This window comes from Caloenas nicobarica, chromosome 5 (genome assembly GCF_036013445.1).
Source record: "Caloenas nicobarica isolate bCalNic1 chromosome 5, bCalNic1.hap1, whole genome shotgun sequence".
NCBI lineage: Eukaryota > Metazoa > Chordata > Aves > Columbiformes > Columbidae > Caloenas > Caloenas nicobarica.
In genome coordinates, this window is record NC_088249.1 from 21,521,077 (window position 1) to 21,547,641 (window position 26,565).

The following is a 26,565-nucleotide window of genomic DNA, read 5'->3' on the forward strand; positions in this document are numbered from 1 at the left end:
TGCTATAGTATGAAGAGGCATTTGTGGGGCTTAAGTGCGGACTTGTTACAGGTGCTAAATACTTACAGGTATTTCAAAAGTGGGAGGTTCTTAAAGGCATTTGGATCTATGTAATCCAAGTTTCTAAGATTTCGAATTTCACTGTAAAAAAAAGGAGGACTGTTACCACATTGATCATTAATACTTAATTATCATAACAGCAATCAGCCATGTTAAAATGGCATTTCATGGACCTAATTCCTCTGATGAGCTTTTGTGCTGGCCAGCACCACAATGTGTTCTGAGCTATCATTCTTCTGGATGGGTGCAGTCCTGGAGACTGGCTTGTTAAGCAAGGGAGGAAGAAGCATCTGAGATTTGATTATGGTTCCTTTGTGTGGGCCTAAGATCAAAGTAACAGCCTGTGGTAATGGCTACTTCTTTGAACACGGTGGGAGTGTTGTGTCTGCAAAGGTGAGTAAAAAGAGAAGTTAAGCAAAAATTTCAGTGTTGATGTAGAGTAATCCTATGAATTACAGCCATCTATTTTGCTTATTTTATGCCCTTTCTCGTTACTTCCTTCATGTTTCTAACAGTATTCCACACCATTTTTCCTGTCTCTTCTACAGAACTCATCAGTGGATCCAAAAGATGGCTCAGGTGACTTAAATTAAGTTCATTCTGAGGCTTGAAATGGTCACACCATTCACTGTATAACCACGTATAAAGGATAGTGTATCTCTTTGCTTTATACTGTTGCAAAATATAACATACACTTAATTCCTTACATCTGGCCTTGAAACCCTGCTGGAACAACTCTCAGCCTTCCTTAATATGGAAACCATATAGAAGGAATGGTGTCATTCTTCCTCCTGACCCTAGCTGTGGAACAGTGGGCTGAGAGAAACACTTCTTGCAACTTATATAGAGAAATTTGATGAAGACAACAGGTATAGATGACATAGTGGTGGAGGTTGTGTGGGTGATGTTCTGGTTTTATGTCAGTCCAAGAAGTGATGCTACTGGGCAGAGACTCAACAGGCAGAAACCAGTAGCAGGTAATTTATTAACTAACATTGCCAAGTAACCTACATGATATAGGCATCAGGAAGTTGGGGTTTAAGGATACCTCTGCCACTGGGATGACTTACAGGATAAAATCAACCCAGCCAAGTTGTCTGAGAAATAAAAGTGTAAAAAGAGACCGAAGACAGTAGATAAATCAGGATGTAGATACAGGTACAAGGCTTCAGCCTCTCTAGATACTGTTTACTGACTAAACAGTTCTGCTTCACCTTTCAAGTCTTCAGTTTTTACTCCGTTTGCTCCAATAGTGCAGAGAGACGAGGATTTACCTTTTACTTGCATGTTAAACTAATGTAATTAATAGCTATACTACTGCTGTTACAGAGCTGTATTCAAATATTCATGTCTGTTAGCTACTTTGAACAGTACTGTTTCTGTATTTAAAATCTTCTCAGTGTCAGTCTCGTTTCTCCAAATTATTTTATTAGTTAGGTAGCTGTTGTACTCCCCACAGTGGAATTTGCTCCATAAACTTTAACCGACATGTTTTTTCCATCACTGACTACATTTAAAATGCCGGACTCATGAGCTTCCTGGCCAGATATTCCTTTGTTGTGAATGAAACATATTCCAGGGAAAGACAGTCTTCAGATCAACCTTCACTCTAGAAATGGATAATCCATTGGAGTACCATAGAGTCATCAGGTTTTGACTTGTTGCTATTCATAATGTTCTTTGTAAATGATTTGGATGAGGGTACTGAAAGTAAGAATCCAAAATCTACAGGTAGTACTAAAATTGGAAGCACAAAATAATGAGATTCTATCAGATTTTGGTTTATTAACTGGGCCACAAGAGGGCATGTGCTGTTTAACAAAGCCCAATGAAAAACTAATTAATCTGGGAAAAAGATTTAAAACTGCCAGATGAGACAGTTGGCACAATAATGAGGGAAAAGCTTAAATAATATGAGGAAATCAATATGATTCAACTGAATATTGATGAAATCTTTATGTCCCTGCTGTTCAATTTCCTTGAATTGGTAATGTTGGGATTAGGAAAGATAATCTGCTTTAAAATATTTACTGTATTTATATTTTCATTTCATCCTACACTTTGTATTACAGAGGTTTCTTAAAGCCCCAAAGGAACAAAAGGGCCCATTGTGGTAGGCTCTACAGAAATCAACAGCAGACAGACAGTTGCTCAGAAGTCTCTAGTCAACATAGATGAGAGAGGTATAAACAGGTAAAAGGGGATTTGACCAAAGTGAATGCTATGCGTAAGAGTAAAATTAGGAGAAAAATCCAATTTTCCCTTCTAGTCCAGTCAAATGTGCTTCTTGCACTTGACTGGCTGAAGATGTGGCTCCTAATTTCATATGCATCAAAAAGAGAAAGATCTTCAAATTCAGTTCCATTCATGAACTGTGCTGCTCTCCTTGTTTTGCACACTCAAACATCATTCATCTCAGGGTACTGGAAGGAATCCTCCCCCTAAAATCACAGATTTAAAGAATATTTATAGCTCCATCAATATTGGAGCCTATGAAGTTAAGCCCACAAGGCAAAAAGATATTTGAATATGTCTGATCTCACCAGTTAACAGGATAGTGATATGTGCACTGGATTTCACAATTTCTTTTACATTAGTCATATGTAATATACTCAAAGGTGCCTAAATGTTATGTGATAATAATTTTCAAATTGTAGTCAAAAAACTGCTGTGGAGTAAGGATTACTTCCAAAGGATCAAAAAAATTAAGAAAAGCAAATTGATTACTGGTAGATTCATTAGACAAAGTTTGCACTTTTATCAGTGGGCTTTTCTGAATTGGTGAATTGAAAAGGTTGAAACCTGCTGATTTAGAAAGTTAAGGTTCCTTTGAAAAGCAGCACTAGGAGAACTACTAGTAGTTTTAGCTGCCTAAAATGCCAAAGTGTATATTTAAAAATGTCTAGTAGGCTGGTTCCAAAGTATCTAATTGTCTATGAGAGATTATTTTAAGTGACTTTTGAAATGGAACTTTGACACACTCTATAAATTCAGCTTAGTCTTAGCACACAGTGCTTAAGTACAGCATCCAACAGCAATGTAATAGTTCTGAGTCCTTCTGGGAATGAAGTGCTTTAAAGATATAAAAAACTCCAAGATGGCTAATAGGTGTCTTTGACCATTGATGCAGAGAGGCAAAAGGTGCCCTGAACAAACGTTTCACTTTTGCAGTCTCAACTAAAATTACTCAGAAATGCTCACAAGAAACACGGAGGCTGTTACCTACCTGCAAGATAAAATTATTTGTGCAATATTTACAAAATTATTTAAAGTTACTCTACAAACTGAAAAGAATTGGCTTATTTGTGCTCTAAAGACAATCAATGTTTTAAGTTTTATTTCCGGCACTCAGACTAGTAATTAAAAATGTACTAGGTTCACAGGCAAACCACCACCTGACTGTCCATGAACAACAACTCAGTTTTGCTTTTTAAAGAAAATACTTAAAAAACTTCAACACATCAAGAATAGATGTGTAGAGAAAGTCACTTGATATAAAATCCTGTGTCAAGTCTTATAAATAACTGTGAATTTATGTTCAATTACAAAGATATAAATAATTAGTTCCAAATCCAAATGAATCTAAAAATGAAACTAATAATAAAAACTATTCAAATTTTAGCCTAATGAATTAATCAGTGAGACATAAATTCACCAGATAACTTCTAGAAAAGTTACTAAGCTACTTAACATCCAATATGAATTTGGTAACATTTAAAAAAAGCAAAAATATTTACAAATGTAAGTGGCTGCTACATTTCATTTACCAGACATGTATTTCATACCTCACTTGCAATATTGACGTATTCTTGAATTTGTTCAAGACTAGAATCCTGAAACTGCAAATCTGGCCATGGTGTCTCAATATAATCACATTATGCTGCGATACTTACAAAGATTAAAGATATCCAGGTCAGCAGTTCTGAAATGTTTTACATCAGCTTTTTTTTTTTTTTTTTTTGTAAAAACTTGGGATCCCTCTCTACTTTCTAGGACTGACTTTGTCCATAGTTTCCTTGGCTTCTCTCACTTGTATATGTACTCCCATGTTTTGATCTCCTACAGCCAAACTATCCATGTTATTTTGTCTGCATGCACCTGTCAAGCCTTTGCACCTCTAGCACTAGAAAACTGGCTCGGGCTCCCAACAGTCTATTCCCTACCTCCAGGGTGCAGCTTTTAACAACATTTTTCTGCCCTGCACTTGTTCCGGTGCCCTGAAATTCACTGCAGGTATACAGCAATCCCCAACAATCTCTTCAGTCTCACTCTCCAGTTGCGTCTCAGATATTTCCATAAAATCACCCCTCCTTTCTGCAGCACCGTACCCCCCGACCTGGCTCCGTGAGCTGTCCAAGAGGAGAAGTGCAGCCCTGGCCTGGAGGCTGGTGGAGCTGCCCCAGCCCTTGGCTCCAGCTCACCACAGCTCACTGCGGAGATGGAGAGCGGTGCCCCACCAGCTACCCAAATGACGTTGCATGTACGAGGGCAAGTCACTTGAACCATAACCTTTGGCCCCGTTCCCAAATGCTGAGAGGGTTTTTCATGTGGCTGCATAAGAGCAGAGAGCTTTTGGAGTGAGGAGGAGAAGGCAGTAGGGAGAGATCAGAGGAGAGACACAGAGAAGGGGAAAAGAAAGAGTGATTTTTTTCTGGGGTTCCTTCCACAGGAATGTTTTCCTGAGAAACAATGACCTAATTGTGAAAGCTTTCTATTTAGTGTAACGCTACCAAGCTGCAGCTCTATTAGTAAGACAACTACACAGAGACGTTGACTGCTAATCAGACTCAATTATAGCCAGAGAAAATAAATACTTATGCCATTATATGGGAGAGACAGTTCTGAATTTGTAAATATGTTAAGTTTGTCTCACAGACATACTTAGAAAAGGTAAGGACAGGAAGAAGGGACAAGAAACAATTGTGAAACTAATTTAACACAATTAGGGGAAAAAAAACCTCACAAAGCCTTGGCCCTGGTTTTCATCTTCATAGAGTGGGAACTTTGCCATTAATTACAACCAAAATTAGATCTGGTCCATTAAAATACAGTGGGTGATGAGTATCCTTAGTTTGTAGAAGTTGCTCAGCACTTGATAGGTTCATAAAAATATGACCTATGCTTAAAGAGAGCTGATGCAGCTGGATGCAGGTATCCTACCACTTTGGTAACTGCCCTAGTGCATCATTTGGTGAGGACCAGTCAGAACAAAAATGTATAAAAACACTTCCCAGAAGCCTTTGTCCGTAACATTCCCATTCCATTTAATAACCAGATAAACACTCTTCATTTTACTCGTGCATTTCCAGAATTATTACATGTTATTCTTCATGGCTACAGCAAGTGTCATTTTTCTCTGTGCTTTGGCCCTTCCGATTTTATTTCTGGTGCTTATACTACTGTTTTACACTTACCTTCAGTAATCTGACAGAAGTAATTCTTAGTTGCCAGCTCATTTCAACTTGCCTTTAAGCTCATAATGTAGTCCCACGTATTTTTCACTACACTTTCTTACACTTCTGTGGGAGGACACAGAAGAGCAAGGGAACCGAAAAGATGTAGGGAAAAAAACACAAGTCAAAAAAGAGACTGACTCCACATTATGAAGAAAGGAAATGAGAAAAGGAATATTTAGCTATAAAAGAGACAAGAATGACAACTCAAACATGGGCATGTACGTTATTTCCACACATCTCCAAATTTATTTTATCACAGTATTCATTGATTTAATTACAGTACTTACATATGAGTGACTTTACTTAAACTGTTGAAGGAATGGGCCTCCAGACTCTGAAGTGTTTCATCTATGGAGATGTAGCTAAACATCAGCAAACAGAAAAAGAAATGAGTCTCAGACCTTGTCAAGCCATGGCTAGGGCTCATCATGCCACTTTATTTTTTCTTTCATTCTTTTTCTCATCCAACTGCCACGACACTGCCAGACACATGGACAGTGTCTGAGGGAGGAACTTTTAACAGGATTTTGGTTTTGACTGATGCCTTAGATTCACTGTACAGCAGAATACAGACAAATAAAAAAACCCACAAGAGTGCTATTAATAATCAAAAGCAAATATCCATATTTCATATTTCAGAATCATATTTCTTCTCTTTTCCCCACTTAAGATCACCTTGGAGTTCTCTAGGGGGATCTAGCCTTTGGGCAAATTGGCATATTTTTCTATACTGAAGAATTAAAAAGGAAGGAAAGAATCAAAGATGGTCCTTGGGCCATCACTGCAACAACTGTTGCAATTTCTCTAGAGAGAAATAGATGATCAGAGCCATTGATGCTTTGATATTGCTGAGGAAAAAAATCACTGCAGTGATACAGTGAAAGGATGTAAGGAGTAATGTGGCTCAGAAGCAAAACCAGACAGCAAGCTTAAGCCGTATTTATTTGCACACCATTTAGAATGAGCAGAATTTCTACTGCTAGTGATCTACTGAACATGATGAGAAAATAGCTCTACGGAGTTTCTCCACTGTCATTAGGAGGACGGTCATGCTGGAACTACTGTTAAAGGCTTTGAAGTCTGAATAAAGTTGCAATACAACTAACTAGTGCTGATTTTCAGAGTAAATGACATTAATATTTGGGTTAAACTATCCGATTCTGTCTTTCAAAATATCCCTTAGTTTTAAGTAAATGTCAGTCTTAAAAGAAAATTAATTATTCTGTTTTAACAGAGCCTACATTTTAGCATACCAAAAGATAGGTTCTTTCAATGGCACATTTAAAAAAAAAAAAAAGTTATTCTGTGTAGCAAACAGTTATATATAAATCAGCTTGACAGAAAATGAAATTAAAAATGGATAAATAACAAACATTGCATCCTCATGTTTGGGCTAGGAATTACCGAGTAGTTTTCATGTGCTCCATGATCAAAAATGGGTCACCTTACATCAGACAGGCAAGTACTTTTCTCTCACATCTGAGAAGAGGCAGCAGAGCGGCAATGGGGATTCCTCCTCCCCTTCCTCGCCTCTCCAGCAACCACAGCCTTTCCCACCACACTGCATGTCACATTTTTACTATTCTGCCTGGCTTGGAGCTGGATGAGTTACAGGGAATTGCTAAGTTTCTTTGCGTGTTAATGTCCACTCTTCTGCTCCATAAGCAGACGTATTCATGTACATTAATTAAACCACATAATCATTGATGACAGGGAAATGAGACATTTTATTTTCTTTACTGTCATCTAGATAAACATCTAATAATCACACAAACACAATCAAAATCACCTCTGAGACAGAAAGGTCAAACAGAAACCTGTGTAAATGGTGTATAAATATTTAATTCCAAGTGTTCAGAATGTCTTCAAAAACCTTTGGGCCCTGACTAATGCACACATAACACAACATGTTAAATGTAAGAAATAAAAATCACAGCAATCAGAACTGGAAGCAGTTGCATCAGAAGAAGAGGGGAAGTGTGTTTAAATTCCCATTTTGAAGGCATGCTACAATTCAGCATCTCCTCTCCTTACCAGCTGTGTTTAATTCGCAGGATTTCAAAATGCATTCAACACCCGTTGCGAATACAGTCGTAGCTTAAACACCAAATGCACAGCTTCAGAGAAAGTCTGTTTGCAGATAACACTTTAATCACCATTGCCCATTCAGAAAGAGCCTGAGAACGTGGGATTTAAAGCAGATCAGCACGTGGCAGTAACCACAAGGCCCTCTCCATTTATTTTCTTCTCCCTCTCGCCATTTTTCTTCACTTTTTTCCAGCCTCAGCATCTTCCAAATTGCTGCCCACTGGCTGCCCCTGTGCTCCCCTGCTGCTGATGGAGGGTGGCTCGGTGACACGTGGGGTACGTCACCAGAGGACAACCAGGAGCAGGTAAGGCAATCGAAGCCCTGAGTTGGTGCTGTGCTGTAGGGGCTGGTACTGGGGAGCAGGGAAGTGTGGGACCACAGGCGTGCAGAAGCACACAGGGATGGGGAGCCGTGCGGTGACACTGGCTGTGGGACAGAGCAGGCACGGGGCGTGAAGAGGCATGGAGGAAAAAAGCGCACAGGGGAAATGTTGTGCTCTGCATGGAGCTGCTGGCAGAGCACTGTGCAAAGCGGGGAGGCTACTTTGCATGGAGAAAGTGTGGAAAAAACTGTTCAGGGAACTACAAGTCAGGTGTCTGTTAGGTACTCGTGGATGTGAACCCGAAGCATCATCCTGAGCCCAGGAAAAAGGTTCCTTATCCTTGACTTTAAAAATACCAAACGTTCAATCTCCCAAGTCAGTAAGAAATACCAGGTGAAGCCCTTCTACCAAGATTTAGTGTATCAGAAACTTTAAGGATGTAAACCAGAAATTCCTCTTGCATCTGAATACCTTAAAAACTTTTTTTTTTTTTTTTGGGTGCACTGATGTGTTTGTGACAGGAATTAGCTTTGCACTTGAGCACTCCATTGAAATGTGTTTTGTTTCATTCCTGTGGCAAAGTAGCACAGGGAAATAATCTCTGCTTCTGGCTATCGAGAGTACATAGACATGCATTGATTTCAGAGAAAGGGTAGCTCAAAAATTTGTATTTAAACAAGGTTCATAAAGAAGACATCTAAACTTTCTGTTGAGTACAGAGGAAAAAAAGGTTTATTTGTGGAAATGATATAATAGAAACCATATAGCAAAACAGAGTGCTATATTTGGAACAGTAAACACGGTATCTATCACCTTACTGAAACTTCGGAATATTTTCTAGATGAGTTTACAAAACAAGGATTGATCTGGTAATTTTCATTGCTGATGGAAATTATGGGTTGAGAGTGGCAAATGAGACATATGGTACATTAAAGGCCAAGTATACACACAAGAGCTACAGTTAAAGTAGAGGTACTGGTTCCTTAACGTAAAATTTTTATCAAGAAGTTGGGAGTTTGTAGTAGTAGAAATGCTATAAGAAAAATCTAGCAGGGCATTGACACTATTCAAATTTAAACCACTGTCTATTCTTCATAGGCTTTTTAAAATTAACAAGAGAAAGAGAAATGTGGTAATCCTGAAGGCATCTCTTACAGCAGGAGAGAATGTAATGCTACCACATCAGGTCATGATTTTAGGTAGGTTACTGCTATATTCAGCTGTATCTATGCTATTTTCCAACACATAAATGTGGAGTAGAAGGAAGGTAAAATTCCATATTCAGATACTCTCTGTAAAGAATAACTCAGGGAAAATATTGATTCTTTTATTTTTTCTTTTTTTCCAGGTAGCCTTGAAATCATGAACCAAATGAACCGACATGGATGCCAACATATCATCTTAAAATGTCTAAAAAGCACTAGTCATCTCATTTAAGGCCATAATGTCTTTGTAATTTTGACTTTCCTCTTCAACTGAAATGTGATCAAAGCATCAAAGCATGCGACAGAGTGGTTATCTGTTACCATATTATTACCAAACAGTACAGGCTGAGCGCCCTTAGCCTACAAGGTCGTTGAGTGAGGTAGGGACAGGCAGTGAATATTCCTTCCTCACCTCCCACACCATGAAGGTTGGGAAGATTTAGTGTAACAGCATTTTGGCCACTGGAAGTTTCTGGAGGCTAGGCATTGTTAGAGAAGAGTTCACTGAATTCGTCAGATGAACACCTGTGCTTTACAAATTCATAAATATTACAATTTGAGAATTTTAAAATCTGAAAAGCATCTAAGCAATGGACTATGTGTCACTGAAAGCTGAAGATTTTACATTCTTCTACATTTAATAAAATTCTGTTTTGAACAAGTTTTATCAGGTTTATATATACTATATATCATATGAGGGACTTCCCGCCCCCAAAAAAACTCCAAACAATACAACATCTATCTGTTTAAACAGAGATAGTAAATGAGGCTGCAGACATTAAAGAACAATTACTTATAAGGATTTTAGAAAGTCATTATTTCAATATACCTGGATGAAATTATAAAATGTAAGTAGGCAGACCTCCATGCACTCCAGTGTCCTGTTTCATTAATTCTTAAATAGTAGTCCATCTCAGCCATTCAGCCAAAGCTCAGCTGGAGTTGAGACTTGCAAAGGATGTCAAGGACAACAAGAAGAGCTCCTGTTGCTACATTTGTAATAAAAGGCTGAATGGGCCTCTTGCTGAATGAGGTGTTTTGTTTACTTAAGAGTGGACATGGATGAAGCTAAGTACCAGACTGGATAAAGCCCTGAACAATCTCATTGGATATTATAGTTGGCCCAACTTTGAGCAGGTGGTGGACTAGAGGCCTCCTGAGCTCCCTTCTAAATTACATGACACTCTGATTCCAGGGAGTAAATTGGGAGATGGCAGAGAAGTTCCCTGCATCAAATAGCCAAGCACAGGATGATAGATTATGGGCCAGTCACCAAGAAAGAAAAACAAAGGTAGGACAACTTTGTCTCAAGACTGCTGACATCAAGAAGCAGTGCAGTGCAAGGGTAGCCACTTTCAATGGGACAGGTGTTGACACAAGGCAAATAGGTAGAGGCTGCTGGTTGTACATTTACAGATTGTATCCATGCATATGTTTACATACAAAGAATGTGACACAATGGAAGTCCTTCTCATATCACTCAAATACTAATGTTTTGGTGAAAGTCCATCCTAGTCTAGAAAGGCCACAGGATCTCCAATGCAATGAGTTACAAATCATGCTGGGAGCTGGAAACAAATTTTTAGCTAGGACCAGCAACATAATACGTTCATTTGTTATGAATGAAACCATTTCTCATATTTTGTGAACTGTAAAAAAAAAAAAAAAAGTTTTATAGCCTTATTTATCACATCTACTTCCATAAAGGTATGCTCTTGTCCAAAAATGCCTAGTATGTCTTCCTGTAGCTGGTTTAGGTTACAAACAATGGGATTATTACCTGCAGTTCTAAAATAAAAGTGGTGAGGTAGCAAAGGTTTAATAGTATTTTCATTTCAGAAGATTTTATACACAAAGACAGAATTTTGGAGAAGGAGGGTGATTTTTAATAAAAGAGCTAAAAAAATAATATCAGAAGCAAAACTTACATCCTAGAGATGTTGGGGAGACTGGAAAAAGCGTCACTTGGAATTGTTCTTAGATGAGTCTCCATAAACCTCCTATAGAAATAAAAGTTTGGCAGTTAATATCCTTCAGTAAGTACAATTTAACATTAAAAAGTCCTACACAACTCCAGCCCTGGTCCAATATTTCTGTTCTTGTCTTCCCTTTTCCCAATGTTTCCATTGTTTCCCAATGTTTCCATTGTTTCCCAATGTTTTCCAATGCTTTGGAAAATCAGCCTAAAATGTCTGTTAAGCTTACAGTTACAACCTGTTGTTGCTGGATGAGGTAATCTTTGGTTTTCCAGTACATCTGGAAATAAATTTACATAATTTCTAGTAATTGAATTGTCTGAAGTATAATCAAGAAGAAATGATAAACTTTTCCCATATCTGCTGTTTAAGAACAGTTCAGTAGAAAACAAATAAACAAATTTGGCTGATTTCCTAATTCTGTTTTCTGTTTCATACTGTGAAGTATCTGATTATAATAATTATATTTCATTTATATAGACAAAAATATTATCGTCTAAAGATTTATCAGGCTTCTGGAAATTGCATACAAGAAATAAAAAAATCAGTAGAAATTCTTAGAGCTTCCATCTTGAGTAAAAATATAAATTTAAAGAATGTACAGTCCTACCACCCCAGAAGGCTTTGTCTACTTTTCAGGTATACCTCCCCTACTCCATATACTTGTAACAAGAATGAGCAAGGAGAACTTAAAGACTTTAAGTTTATCCAACAGCGGATTGATGTTTCCCCGACTTCAATCCACCCAGCTCCCACCAAGCCCCCGACCAAAGGAATTTCAGTTGGTCCCCTGCACCCATAGCACCTTGACACCCATACCAGTGCTCTCCCATCCTTTGCCTTTCTCCACTTCATACTACTGCTTCCTTCTATTATCACAGTCCTAGACAAAATATTTGTAAAACATAGCTGCTTAGTCCAGCATGGTCTGCTGACCTAGCTGTTGTGCTTCAACATCTGTCTGTATTTCCAGGACTTTGAGGAGGCTGACAGTGATGACTGAGGAAGTTCTGGTTTCAGACAGGTTTTAACAAGTCTTAAAGCAGGACAGAGTGAATGAGGGAGCTTGACAGGCTGGAGAAATGGGCCAACAGGACCCTTACAAAGTTCATTAAGGAGAAAGCGCAGAGTTCTGCACCTGGGGAGGAACAACCCCATGCACCAGTATGTGCTGGGGGCCAACTGTCTGGAAAGCAGCTTTGCAGGAAGGATCTATAGAGATCCTGGTGGAGACCAAGTTGAACATGAGCCAGCAATGTGCCCTTGCTGCAAAGGCGACTAATGATATCTTGGGCTGCATTAGGTGGAGAAAGCAGTCCTAAGGCTTCTCCCTGAGACTATTAGAACTCAAAAGCCAAGAAAAACACAATTTAAGCCACTTCTGACTATCCAAGCTTGCTTTCAACCCCTCTTATATCCCTCTGGTCTGTCTGTTCACCTACAAAATCCTGACTCACACAATAGTTAATTCCCTTCACCAGTCATTACAGAAACCAGTACTTAACCTATCACTTACACATAATCCCACGTGCCAGAAATGCAAGAATTTAAACACCATCCTAAGTCTCTTCTTGACCTACTGCTCTTATGTCAGACATTCATCCCTCTCTGTTTTTGTCAGGTAATGAATGAAGTCAAACCCATCATTCATGAGCTACCCATGGGCTAAGTGAGCTCACATTAGTCTTGTATTGACGTACTTGAAATTTACACATCGCATCAGAAAAGCCTGGAAATTCTCGATAATATTTATTAATCGGTTAGACCAAAGTTGCTGTATTATGAAATCACAGAATCACAGAATGTTAGGGATTGGAAGGGACCTCGAAAGATCATCTAGTCCAATCCCCCTGCCAGAGCAGGAACACCTAGGTGAGGTTACACAGGAAGGCGTCCAGGCAGGTTTTGAATGTCTCCAGAGAAGGAGACTCCACAGCCTCCCTGAGCAGCCTGTTTCAGTGTTCCGTCACCCTCACTGAGAAGAAGTTTCTTCTCAAATTTAAGTGGAACCTCTTGTGTTGCAGCTTGAACCCATTACCCCTTGTCTTACTGTTCGTTGTCACCGAGAAGAGCCTGGCTCCATCCTTGTGACACTCACCCTTCATATATTTATAAACATTAATGAGGTCACCCCTCAGTCTCCTCCAAGCTAAAGAGCCCCAGCTCCCTCAGCCTTTCCTCATAAGGGAGATGCTCCACTCCCTTAATCATCTTTGTGGCCCTGCGCTGGACTCTCTCCAGCAGTTCCCTGTCCTTCTCGAACTGAGGGGCCCAGAACTGGACACAACATTCCAGATGAGGTCTCACCAGGGCAGAGGGGAAGGAGAACCTCTCTCGACCTACTAACCACCCCCCTTCTAATCCACCCCAGGATGCCATTGGCCTTCCTGGCCGCAAGGGCACAGTGCTGGCTCATGGTCATCCTGCTGTCCACCAGGACCACCAGCTCCCTTTGCATTTATACATTTCTAGACAAGGTTCCTAATATGTGAAGAATAAACACAATGAAGAAATGTAGCCTTAAAGGCTATATTGTGACTGAATGCCTGGAAGTTGGAGTATCATATTTCTTCCTATCTATCTGCTGGAGTTTAAAGATTCACCAACATTCTGCAAATATGACAAAAAACTATATGGGGTGCAGGTTGTGTTTATAAACAGACTTATAAAGAAGAGAAATAGTGAAGTATAAATAGAGAGAAATCTTAGGCAAAGATGAGAAGAAATAACCCATTTCATGACAAAAACTTAGTTGTGAGGCAAAACAGTAGCAGCAATTGTCAGCAAAGCTAAAAGACTCCAAGTTCATGTAATGCAGATACTACATAAACAACACGCTAAATGATAGTGTTTAGCATATAGAAGTAATTGGTGTTTTCTAGCTGCCATTCTTCTACTAGTTGCTGTCTTAACAGATTGCTGACTGAGTTCAAAGAACCAGCGACTATGCAGACCATGAAATGGAGTCGATGCAACAGGACTGGGGCCAGGCCCAAACTTTGAAGCCAGCCTTTACGTACAACCACCTGCAAAGCTACGCATCCCTCTGAGTTTTAAAAACCTGTGGGCTGATACATTATAGCTGATTTTAAGCCACCTCCTAAAGCAATTCAAAACTTTGCAGGAATACAGTGGTGCTTCAGTCCCTGTTTCTCAAGTGTGAGTCTGTGGATAATTACTGGTTGGGGACCAAGAGCCACCAGTTGTGTGTGCAAAGCTGTGGGATGGACAGTAATTTTTGGGAGCAGGAAGAAGACGGGCTGAGAAAATTCTCAACCAGAAAAGTCTATGATGGATTAAAAATGAGAATAATTTAAATAGATTAGCTTTAGTTTAGCCCAGTCTAACTGCATCTAGAGATCACAAGTGTACCAACTGTGTTAACACACTCTTCAGGCTGGGAAAGCAGTAAGTTTTGGAAACAAGAAAGGCAAGACAGGTCAGAGCTTCGAGCCTGCCAGCTGCTGGCGCCAACCATAACTTACAGTGTGAACATATGATGAATAATTGAGAATTCATTACATTAATGGACTGATTCTTCCTGTCTTGCATGAATTAGAAATTTTGTTAAACCTACCTGCTTCAATCTGAAATTTAGCAAGTGATTCCAGTATCCAGCCAGCCACAGTATCTTCACAAAGAAAGTAAGCTTTTTCAGAATAAAGGAAAAACTTTACTGGGGAAATGTGCATTAGTTTTCCAAGTGAGAAAAACTGTAACTATAAGCACTTACAGACTTAATAAGCTCACTTAATAGCCTTTCTATATTAAGGCAAAACAACATGTATGACAATGTTCAATGCTACAGGGTGTTTCAAAAAGATGGACCAAATTTACCCAATATACTGCTTTGAAATTGGGTCAATCTTTTTGAAATGTCCTGTATTTAATGAAAAAAATTGTTTCTGTGCTAAACGGAGCACTACTGCTTATTTTTACCTTTATAGCCTCATTCAGACTGAAAGACCCAATAAATGCAGATAAAATCTTCGTTCTTTATTCCATAAAATCTTTCAAAAAGAAGAACCCAAAGTCTGAGGTCATTTTCATTACAAACATGCTACACCATTTGCAAAGATACAAAAGCATACAAATCACATTTTTGCTAAATTAGTTGTTTTAGAAGTAGCAACAAAATGTTTCAGAAAAACATTTAAAGTTTTATAGGATGACATTTAGTTTGCATTTCTTAGTTTCATAGGTCAGAAAGTCAGTTTGAAGTTTTTAGAATTTTCTTTCTGCTTTGATATTTACACTTAAAGTTTAGCTTGTATGTTTCTGAAACTCTATATTGTATACATCAAGAAACCGAAACATGAACAACTGATAAGAAACATATTAGACCACTTGTGCAGAACTTTGCATTTTTGCCTTCCTCTGCCCCAAACATCTGTCAACCTGGAATGTAAGAGTTTCTTGGTCAAAAATCAAGTACAAACAATCTTCAGCAAAGACTCTGTTTCTCAAAATTAGCTGTTATTTTCATTAACAAGAAAAAGCTTTTTTTAAAAAAAAAAAATAAATAAGACCACATAGACTTCAACATATTTTATATCTGCATAGAAGCAACTCTTTTTTCTTTTAGTAACTTAGAAATACAAGTATACATAAGTGAAGTATTCAAACTTAAATCTAGTTGCTGTGGGGTTTTTGAGGGTTTGTTTGCTTCCCAAGCATGAGATTCTGTTCATCAAGACAGGGCAGCAGAAGAAGGGTGTCCTTCCTATCCATCACCTGTGAGAGACTGGCAGGAGGGACCATTCCTTCTTCGAACAACACTGACCATGACTTCTTCCCACTATTCTTTGATACCATAAACCAAGCCCAGATCAGGCTGAACACCCATGTCTGTCACCTGAGGTCACAGAGCAGAAAAAACCATACCAAGCAGAGTGGTAAATAAAGAAGCTAAACACTTAGCTGCAGAGTAAGAGACAGGAGCAATTGCATGAGGACTCTGATGCACTTTAGCAGGTAGATTTAACTGAGATAGTCAAAACTTGTTCCTCTGCTAGATTTTGGCAGAAGTGGCTGGACAGTTTAGGTGTTCACTTCTCAGTTCTCCCTCCTCTGATTTCATCTATACTGTCTTTTCATTAAGATTCGTACCATATATAAATACGACCTTCATATTATATCTAAATATTTTATCTCAGCAAAACCTAATAAAACTTCAGCTGTGATTACACATAATAGATAATGTGATGACTATAGTAGTAGGAGGAAGGTAGGACAGTCTGCAGTGATCAGGAGCAGAGCTTGGTCAAATGTATTGACAAGCTCCATTTCACATATAACTGAGCCCTTTTATACCCCTTTCTGTCTATTCCTCCTTTGCTCCCCCTGATCCCCTTCCCTTGCACAGTGTCTTATCAGTTTGCATAGTTTCACCACTGTCCCCCCCAACTCCGCCATCACAATGTCCAGGACCCTAGATTTGTATCCTTATCACTCGCAAAGGCCAGGTTGGCCTGTCTTTGAAGTGATGCCTCCAGTTTCTTGATAGCCCACCATTTAGCATCACTCTTGTTATTGTTTCTCTGTGAGGTCAGTGTCTCTGTATGTTTTGTTTATTGATGCACTTTCCCCTAGCATTGCATTTGACAAGGTCCTTGATCAGGTAACCTTAGGGGAGCAGACACTCTCTCTTTCCAAGTACCCTTACAGATAACTTGCATGATTACTCTGCATAATATAATGACACAGAATGATTTTAATACTCTTAAATTTTGCATGTCTGAATCCCTCAAAACAAAACCAAACCCCTGGTTTTCAACCTCCTTCATTCAATCAAGTAATGAAAACTCATCAAATGCCCCCTAACCCCCCATGAGAAAATATGTGTTGTTATGCAAATGGCAGCATTTCCTTATATTTCCTTATATTAAACTGTTCACTTAAACTATTTATTTCAATGTCAGATTAATTCAACATTCACATCACATTAGATTTTCCAAATCTGCCCTGGGAAGAAAGCTGTACAAAGTACGTAGCACTTAGTTTGAAGTACCATTTATTATACACACTAGATTTTACCTGAGAGTCTCACTCTTTTTCTTCACATTTGATCGTTTCAGTGCACAACAGCCTACTAAAGTACTCAACCTAATATACAAATCTGGAAAACAAGTCTCTTCTCTTGGACGAGTACAAGGTTTGATGATTCTTTCTTCCCCTTTACTGTCTCTTGGACTTTGAACTTACTCGCTCAATCCTAATGGTTCTACCCTCCCTTCTCATGGACCACTGCTGCCCCCAGACTCACAGAAATCGCTGGTCACAAGGGACCTGACCTCATGCTCCCGTAAGTGGCAGGTAAGGAAACTCTTCTTGCTCACTCACAGCTCGCTTGCTCACTCTGCAGCAATCACTGCAGCTACTTCACAGCCCTAAATAAAGAAGCAAAAAGCATCTAGAAGGCCACGCAAATGCTGAGAGGACATTATCTTTTAGCAGGAGCTGGAGGCTAATAGTGAAAAATCCGAGTGAAACCAAAATTCTCCTCAAATATAAATTGTTTCACATTTTTCTATATTAAGAAATATATAAATATATGTCTAACCATATATACATGATTTAACAACATCCTCAGCAGTATTTATGATGTTACTTCAGTAAAATATATTAGGGAAGTAAACATATATTTTACATACTTAGCCTCTTCACTCTAAAACATTTTTTAAATGTCTGTCTACAAAACATAATAAAAAAAATGGGGATCACCCAAAGAATTTCAGATTAAAATGATGTGATTTATAATTTGAATCATGGCAACAATAGCTACAAGTATTTTAATGAACTGTTATCCACAAAGACAAGGAAAAAATGACCATATGTGAAACCAAGTAAGACATTTTACATATTAATTTCATCTTTCTAAGAAAATTATGATAAGCAATGACCTTCTAGCTTTTATGTAGGGAAAATAATCACAACAGCTAAGATACTGACTAGGTAAACAATTATTGACACATTAACTTCTAGGTTTTTATTTTGAACTAAACCTGACACAAACTAAACAAACATAAAAGTATTGCTTTTTTTTCTAATGCCGAAATAAATGCATCATAGTCTTTCAGTGGTGCAAAAATAGCTATAAAAAGGCATTTCACATCGCGAAATGCATGCTGTGCTTACCAGAAGACGATTACCAACTAGTGTCTAATGCTAGTATTATCAACGTGGCAGAAGTGACGGAAAGACTCACACAGCAAAGTAACTCTAAAAGTAGGAAATCACTTCTTAATATGCTAGAAGACTATATGGCTACTTTCCTACAATTAACTAGCAGTGCAAAACAATAACATAAAGTATACGTCAAAACTTGCCCAGCCCTAAGAAATTATAGAAATGCTAGATCCTTTCAAATTGAAAGTGTGCAGGTCAGTATTTGGGACAATTCTGTATTGAAAGCAAGGTCTTTCATATACTCTTCCTAAAAACTGAGGTGCATATGGACACTGACAGACTGACAGGCAAGAATTCAGGCTGGTTATTTGCTAATTTATAGCAAAGAGAAAACACCAATCCGCAATGCCGGAACTTATGCTTGCCCAATTTGTGATCACCCATTGCTTCTTGCTGGATTTAAGTAAAACATGAAGATGTTACAGGAAGTAGTAGCCCTACGGAATGTTACCTTCCATTTACAGTAAAACAGTAGGTTGCTAATGTCATTTAATAGATTTCCAAACTGTCAGAGCTGACGAAAGCATGCCATTTTAATACCTACAAGGCAGGAGTATCTAATCCTAAATAGCTGTGATGGCTTCCACCTCATGGCTTGGACAGGTGTACTCTTCACTGGCTTAAAAACTGGCTGCATGGCTAGGCCCAAAGAACTGTGGTGAGTGGAGTTAAATGCAGGTGGTGACCAGTCACAAGCGGTGTTCCCCAGGGCACAGTATTGAGACCAGTTCTGTTTAATACCTTCATCAATCGTCTGGACAAGGAGATCAAATGGACCCTCAGTAAGTTTCCAGATGACACCAAGTTGGGTGCGAGGGATCTAGACCAGCTGGATCGTTGGGCTGAGGCCAATTGTAAGAGATTTAACAACAATCCCAGGTATTGCTACAGGCTTGGGGAAGAGTGGCTGGAAGGCTGGCTGGCGGAAAAGGACCTGGGGGTGTTGGTTGACAGCAGCTGAACATGAGCCAGCAGTGAGCCCAGGTGGCCAAGACGGCCAACAGCATCCTGGCTTGTGTCAGACATAGTGTGACCAGCAGGATAAGGGAAGTGATGGTCCCCTTGTACTCAGCGCTGGTGAGGCCCCATCTTGAATCTTGTGTTCAGTTTTGGGCTCCTCACTACAGGAAAGATACTGAGGTGCTGGAGAGAGTTCAGAGAAGAGCAATGAAGCTGGTGAGTCTGGAGCACAAATCTTATGAAGATCAGCTGAGGGAGCTAAAGCACTTTATCAAAACCAGATCAATTCCTTCCTACTTCTTCCAGTCATCCAAAGAAGACAGATCTACCACCATTTAGTTCCTAAGGAATTCCTTAAAGCACTTCTTTTGAAGAATTATGCTACACTTGTGACCTTCCATGCCTCTGTCACCGTGGCTGATTTAAATGGTAAGTTTCATACTACAGTAGGTAATGAAGCAATTTCACATTTTAATATCTTTGGAACTCTTATACAAGCATTACTTGGCTCAGGGGGGTTAATTCTATTCAATTTTTCAATTTGTTTCAAACAAGCTTCATACTAACAGTTCAGTTTGACAGAAGTTTTTCAGACTCACCCTTTTTTGTGTTTTAAAGACTGTACTGAGTTTTTATGATACAACAAGCTTCCCTTAAAAATATTTTGTACTGTATTACTTGAAGTGTTGAAAGATTTCCTCATTTGGGCATGACTTCCATTTTCTGAAAGATGCCCTAATAGCCTTTTTCAGTTGTCTGTTGAACCATGTCAGTGTTTTTCCTGTTCTTTTAGACTCTTGGTACTTCGTCATTAAAATAGGGATAATAATTATGTGTTTATGTTGCAAGGCTATTATGAAGATGTACTTATGAGGCTACATACTTAATTCTGGAGTATTGAAGTCTATGGAAAGGCCACGACAGAGTTACCTGAAGTCAGAATATGTCTGAATTTTAGACAATTCCTAAGACTAGGATTTTGGGGAACATATTTTAAATCCATTTAATTTATTTTCAATATAAAGTAGAGACATCTCCTTCAGTTTCACTTGTAGCTTCGGTGAACTCAAAGTGCTGTAAACTACTCATTAAGCATATAAAAGACGTGGATGCCAGTGATGCAGTTATTACAGGTAAAACTTTTAAAGTTCCTATGTATTTTGTTCCCAGTTCAAAAAAACATTTTTATCAGTAAGTATTAATACTTTACATATTGTTGCTAGTTCTAAATATCACATTGTATATGTGTAAAATACATTACACAGTTTCCATATCTCTTTCATCAAAAGCTGACAACAGCATGGGGAACTAAACAGACCAGCTGACTCATTAAATCTCATTATCAAGTAAATATACATTCATCAGGCCACCTTGCCCCTGAAGGGTGAGCTACCTTGCATTTATCAAAAAGCGATATCCTACCTATAGCAAATATCCTGGAGCAGTTACAGAATTGTAGCGTGTACCTGATATAAACAATGTATTCTTAAAGATTGTACTGGTTTTGTGTCTATTTATTTGTCAGTTCCACTGTCCTCCCCTAACTCCCTTTAGTCCAATTTCAACCAAATATGATCATAGTGATGTGAAAATAGCATCTGGGTACAGGATAGAAATGTTATTAGCATCGCTTCGGAAAAAAAAAAAAAAAGGCAGGGAGGGCTGAGAGAACTGGGGCTGTTTAGCCTGGAGAACAGAAGGATGAGGAGAGACCTAATTGCTCTCTACAACTACCCGAAAGGAGGTTGTAGTGGAGTGGGTGTCTTGCTTCCATTATTTCTTCTAGTAAGTAAGAATGATACAACAAGAGGAAATTGCCTCAAGTTGTGCCAGGGGAGGTTTAGATTGGATATTAGGGAAAACTCCTTCACCAAAAGGCTTGTCAAGAACTGGAACAGGCTGCCCAGGGAAGTGGCAGGACTCACCATCCCTAGAGGTGTTTAAGAGATGGGTAGGTTTAGCACTTAGGGACCTGGTTTAGCGGCAGACTTGGCAGTGTTAGTTTTATGGTTGGACTTGATCTTAAAGGTCTTTTCCAATCTAAATGATTCTATGATTATAAGATTATATTAGATACTGAGAATTGCAAAAAACACAGGAAGGACGAATTCAGTCAGGAACTGCACTGACACAGAGAACTGTTGAATGAGGCTGGCCCAGCAGGGAAAAACATAATCAGGACCACTAAAATCTGAAAAAAACCCCAAACCAAACCCAAATAGGAGACTAGATAGTAGCTTAATGTTTTCCTCAGTATACATTTCAATGCTAAAGGAAGGTAGACATACAAAATGTAAACAATAGAGAAGTATTTCTTGGGTGTCACAGTAAGATAGTCACAGTGAAGATAGCACTTAGTTATGCATTTGAAAATTTCTGTGGAAGATTTAATTAAAATAATACGCTTGCAATGACACACTTGTATATCCTAAGAAATGGGAAGAGATAACTGCTAATTTTAAAGTAGCATTTTAAATATGTGACTCAGTAAAATCCTGAACTTAATATATCATGAAATCTCTTGTGCTCACTTTTCCAAATTTGTTTTTCAAATATAAAATATTTTCTCAGAAAAAGCAGCAAAGGCCAATAGATTTTAAAGGACTTAAAGGAAAATACTGGGGTTTCAAATGGTGACAAGTCATGTTTTGACTTATGCCCCATTAAAACTGGTCTTTCAGGTAAAGATTTAAATAATTTCATTTACATGCTGCAACTTAAAATGCTTACAAAGTACTGCATTTTACAAAAATCTGTACTTTTAAAATTCCCTTTCAAATTTTATGCATGTTCTTGAATGCACTTGCATATTTTGCTTGAAAAGGCAAGATATTGCTTCTGTAATCCTGCTGTTGACATACAATAGGTCCAAAAAATTAGTGTGTATAGAATATCAGTAGCATTTCTTGTACATTTGGAACATTTAAATTTCCTGTGTCATGGCACAGAAACCCAGCAAGTGCTGGGAACTGTATAAGCACAAACCAAAAAGCCATTCCCATTCCCAGTAGAAACAAGCACTACTTCAGCATGCTTAAACTATACACATAGCTTGCTCAACAGAAAAGCAGAGGGACTGCAAATAGTTCTTTTGTAGATGATAAGAAGAGGTTCACTTAAATGAAAATAACACACATAAAAGACACAAAAGTCACTGGTGATATGGCAGTAGAAACTCATTTTTATCTTTTCCTTGTCTGTGGAAATGACTAGTTTTGATCAACTTAATAGCAAAAAAAGTGGTTTACACCATAGTTAAAAAACTCTATTTTTGGAGAAGATTTCAACAGTGGTTTAACCTACTGATTCTGTAAGTGTTACACTCTACTGAATCTTGAATTGCTACTGCAGTCAGATTTCATTACGTTGTTTTCTTTTGACATTAAATTTCCAACCCGCTACACTTCAGAAGCACACAACAGCCTTCTCTTGAACTGAGAAACAGAGCTTATTGATCTAACTGTAAAAGGAAAGAAAAAGCTTGATTTTCACAAAATACTGTAACTACTTAGACATTGTTTATAGGGTATTTTGCAAAAAGCTAATAATAGTGTGTTTTCTGTTAGTGTCAGTTAAGAAGGCAACTTTTCACAAATCTAGTTCATACAGACTTTTTACATATTTGCAAAATCAATAAATGTTTTACATTTTCCATAACCTGTTTATAGAACCTCAAAACAGTCTACGGACTCAAGTAGAAGCACTGATAGTACCTACAGTAAATTCATTGCAATTTAAACCCGAACATAGATAATGAGCTGCTGACACACGTTAAAATAAGACTAATTGTCTCTTGCCATTGACAGTGACTGTGATCTGTCTGGATCTAAAGAAAGCGTCATAGAGTAATTTTATGGAAAACTTTTGAACTTGTTTTGAAATAAAAATGAAGCTACTAAAGTATGCAGCAATTACCTTTAGTATATATCCGTTTAATGAAAAACAACATTTTAAATTGAAATCTTTAAGAAGAAAGGTTGAGTCACACAACACAGAAAGTTTAAGCTATTTTTTCTCATGAATAGGGAGATACTTAAATATAAAGGCTGAAGAGCCAGTAAAGGTAATTGAAATCTAACATTATAACTTAGCATAGAATCATAGAATCCTAAAATCATAGAATAGTTTGAGCAGGAAGGTACCTTTAAAGGTCATCTAGTCCAGCCCCCCCGCAATGAGCAGGGACATCTACAAATAGATCAGGTTGCTCAGAGCCCCATCCAGCCTGGCCTTGAATGTTTCCAAGGATGGGACATCTACCACCTCTCTGGGCAACATGTTCCAGTGTTTCACCACCCTCACTGTAAAAAATTTCTTCCTTATATCTAGTCTAATTCTACCCTCTTTTAGTTTAAAAGCATTACCCCTTGTCCTATCACAACAGGCCCCTCTACAAATTTGACCCCCTCTTTCTTATAAGCCATCTTTAAGTACTGAAAGGCTGCAATAAGGTCTCCCCAGAGCTTTCTCTTCTCCAGGCTAGCAACCCCAACTCTCTCAGCCTTTCCTTGTAGGAGAGGTGTTCCAGACCTCTGATGATTTCTTCTAGGAGGATCAGTTCCATGATCTCCGCAGGCACAGAGGTGAGGCTGCCAGGTCAGTGGTTCCCAGGGTTCTCCTTTCTACCTTTTTAAAAATGAGTGCAATGTTTCCTTTTTATGATCACTGGGGACTTCACCTGACTGCCATGACTTTTCAAATATCATGGAGATTGGCTTGGCAACTACATCAGCCAATTCCCTCAGGACTCTGGGATGAATCTCGTCAGTTCCCAAATGGTCTCAAACCTGATCTTCATTTACAGTGGAAGGGACTTCGCCCCCCCCCAGCCCTTGTCTTGTAGTTCATCCACTTGAGAGGTGTGGGAAGAGTGGTTGCCAGTGAAGACTGAAGCAAAAAAGTTAGTGAGCACCTCAGCCTTCTCTTTGTCTGTTGTTATCAGTTTGCCAGTCATGTTCATTGGGCGATACACTTTCTCTGACCTCCCTTTTCTGGCTGACGCACCTGTAGAAGCCCTTCTTGTTATTCTTTGCATCCTTTGCCAAGTTCAGCTCCAGCTACTCCTTGGCCTTCTTGACCCCATCCCTACACAACTGGCCAGTCTCCCTGTACCTTCCTGTACTCAGGATACCTGTCCCTGCTTCCACTGCCTGTCTCCTCCTTGCTCTTTAGTTTGACCAGCAGGTCTTGACTCAGCGATGCTGATCTCTTGCTTTCCTTTCCAGATTTCTCAAACCTGGGGATTGAGAGCTCTCATGCTTTACAGAAAGTGTCCTTAAAGATCTGCCAGCTCTGTTCTGCTCCCTTGACCCTGACGGCAGTTTCCCAAAGGGTCCTATTGACTAACTCCTTGAACAGCTGATCATTTGCTTTCCTAAAATTTGGGGTCCTGACTTTACTCTTCACATGTAACGCAACAGCATTACCTTTTTTTCTGATGGTCAAGAAGAAAAATTGCTACCATAGATCCACAAGAGGAGAATCTTCACCCTTTCCACCAAAATGATGTCTTCATTTTCTACCTAGCCTTCCTTTCTTACCATTTGCATATGATTACAGCATTTTTTCAACTTTTTTTTTTGTTCATTTTCTTGATTTCTGTATGAGTCAGATATATGGATTAAAAAGTTGTTGCAGTACAGAGGCTATTCTCTTAGACTGTGAAAATGTTTCAGTAGGTCCTATTTGTACTGTAGACCACTCGAACCATGTCCCTTTAAAGAAATCTTTGTATGTTTATTTGGGAATAAGGAGGGAATTTGATTGGAATCTCATTATCTGAGCAGGGATTATAGAACAGCATGCTTTAGTTGATAATTTTCTTTACATTTCAAATGTAAATTAAGAAAACTGTTGCTATTCCATTTGAACAGAAAAGCAGCATCTGGTTTTATGAGACAAAGACAGTCTGAGATCATATGTGACAGAAAGGAAACAGGCTTTAAAAACATCAGAGGCCTTTATAAACAGTTACTTTAAGAAAGATCTCTGAAACCTAATTTTTTGTACATGTGATGAACATTAAAAGCACATAAGGAAATGTAAAGAAACATTAATCATAACACTCTTAAGATTCACCAAAGGACTTTTAGAAATAAAACTACCCAGGAAGTTACTTCAAAACTGCTTGAATTTCTACTGAAAGCACACACAAACAGTAATTTTGGTTTCATATTTGCTTATCTTAAATGTCTTTCATTTATAAATTACCGTAGTGGCAGATCTCAGGGAAAAAAAACACAACCCTATTCCAGAAACGGGCATATATTATATATGTAAATATACAGCTTTCTACTGCCATACAAATGCCCATATTTGTCTATATCTATCTGCAGTCCTACATTACTTTTTGAGGCAGGAACCATCTATGTCCTCTCTTTGTACAATGCCCACAGTTATAGGGTTTTGGTTCACAAACTACAGTAACACAGATAATGAATGAAATAATGAATGCAATTTGCTTCGTTTTTCTTATTTGAGGAATGTAAGGAATGAGCTGGAGTTGATTTGTGGTGACGATAATGCAAGTTAAATACAGGTAAGTATGAGAAGTGCAACTGGTATGCGAATGGACTTTCAAAGTGTAACCTCTTTTAAAAAGCAATCCAGAACAGTACTAAAAATCCAGCAGCAGCCTTTCAAAGACTTTTTTTCTGCCTGTCAGATTGTCTGAAATCCTCAGTTAAGGACAAGGGAAACTAATGAATGCTGGTACAGAAACCTGGTCAGCATTCATGACATTTTTATTAACAGTTAGAAGAGCAATGGTGTACCATCTATATTTCAGACTGTACAACAGATAAACTGCCAAAGACAGTGAACATGGCACTGCAGTACTGTGATAAGGCTGATAATATACAAGTAAATAGATCTGAATTTTGAGGTTGATCAAAGAGAGCACATTCAGCAGTTTCTAAGGTAATATATTTATTTGTATCTTTACTTAGATCTTGTGGCAGTTGCACATCCCCCTGAGATCTGGAGCCTTCAATGGGGCAGTTGATGGCTCTTTTAGCACCTTTTGTGCCCCACTGTGCCTGTCCCCACCTACACACCTAGGGTGGTACCAAGGTGTTGATAGTCACATCCTCCCCTACCACAGGCCAGGGTGACTTCACCTCCAGTAGCTGGTGGGGCAGGAGGGGTGGGACCCTCAGTCAATTGACCGGGTCCTCAACGGGACCCTGAGTCAATTGACAGGGTCATTAGCAGAGGAGGTGCCCAGAGTAGCTGCAAAGCTTCTGGACCATGTTGTAATGTCCACAGCCAGATCTGACCAGACTATAAAACGGGGTTCCCACCAAAGGCC

At 38.7% G+C, this 26,565-nt stretch overlaps 1 protein-coding gene across 3 annotated transcripts in view; it reads right to left on the reverse strand.

Moving 5' to 3' along the window:
- Positions 1-26,565, reverse strand: part of TSHR (thyroid stimulating hormone receptor) — a 67,670-nt gene that overhangs the window by 28,264 nt on the left and 12,841 nt on the right. The window contains exons 2-4 of one of the 3 annotated variants that reach the window (XM_065636256.1): positions 11,061-11,132; positions 5,804-5,878; positions 67-141 (exon numbers count right to left, since the gene is read on the reverse strand). In XM_065636256.1, coding sequence (XP_065492328.1) covers positions 67-141; positions 5,804-5,878; positions 11,061-11,132 — 222 coding nt within the window. The remainder of the gene's footprint in view (positions 1-66; positions 142-5,803; positions 5,879-11,060; positions 11,133-26,565) is intronic. The other 2 variants (XM_065636257.1, XM_065636258.1) reach the window with 2 other exon arrangements.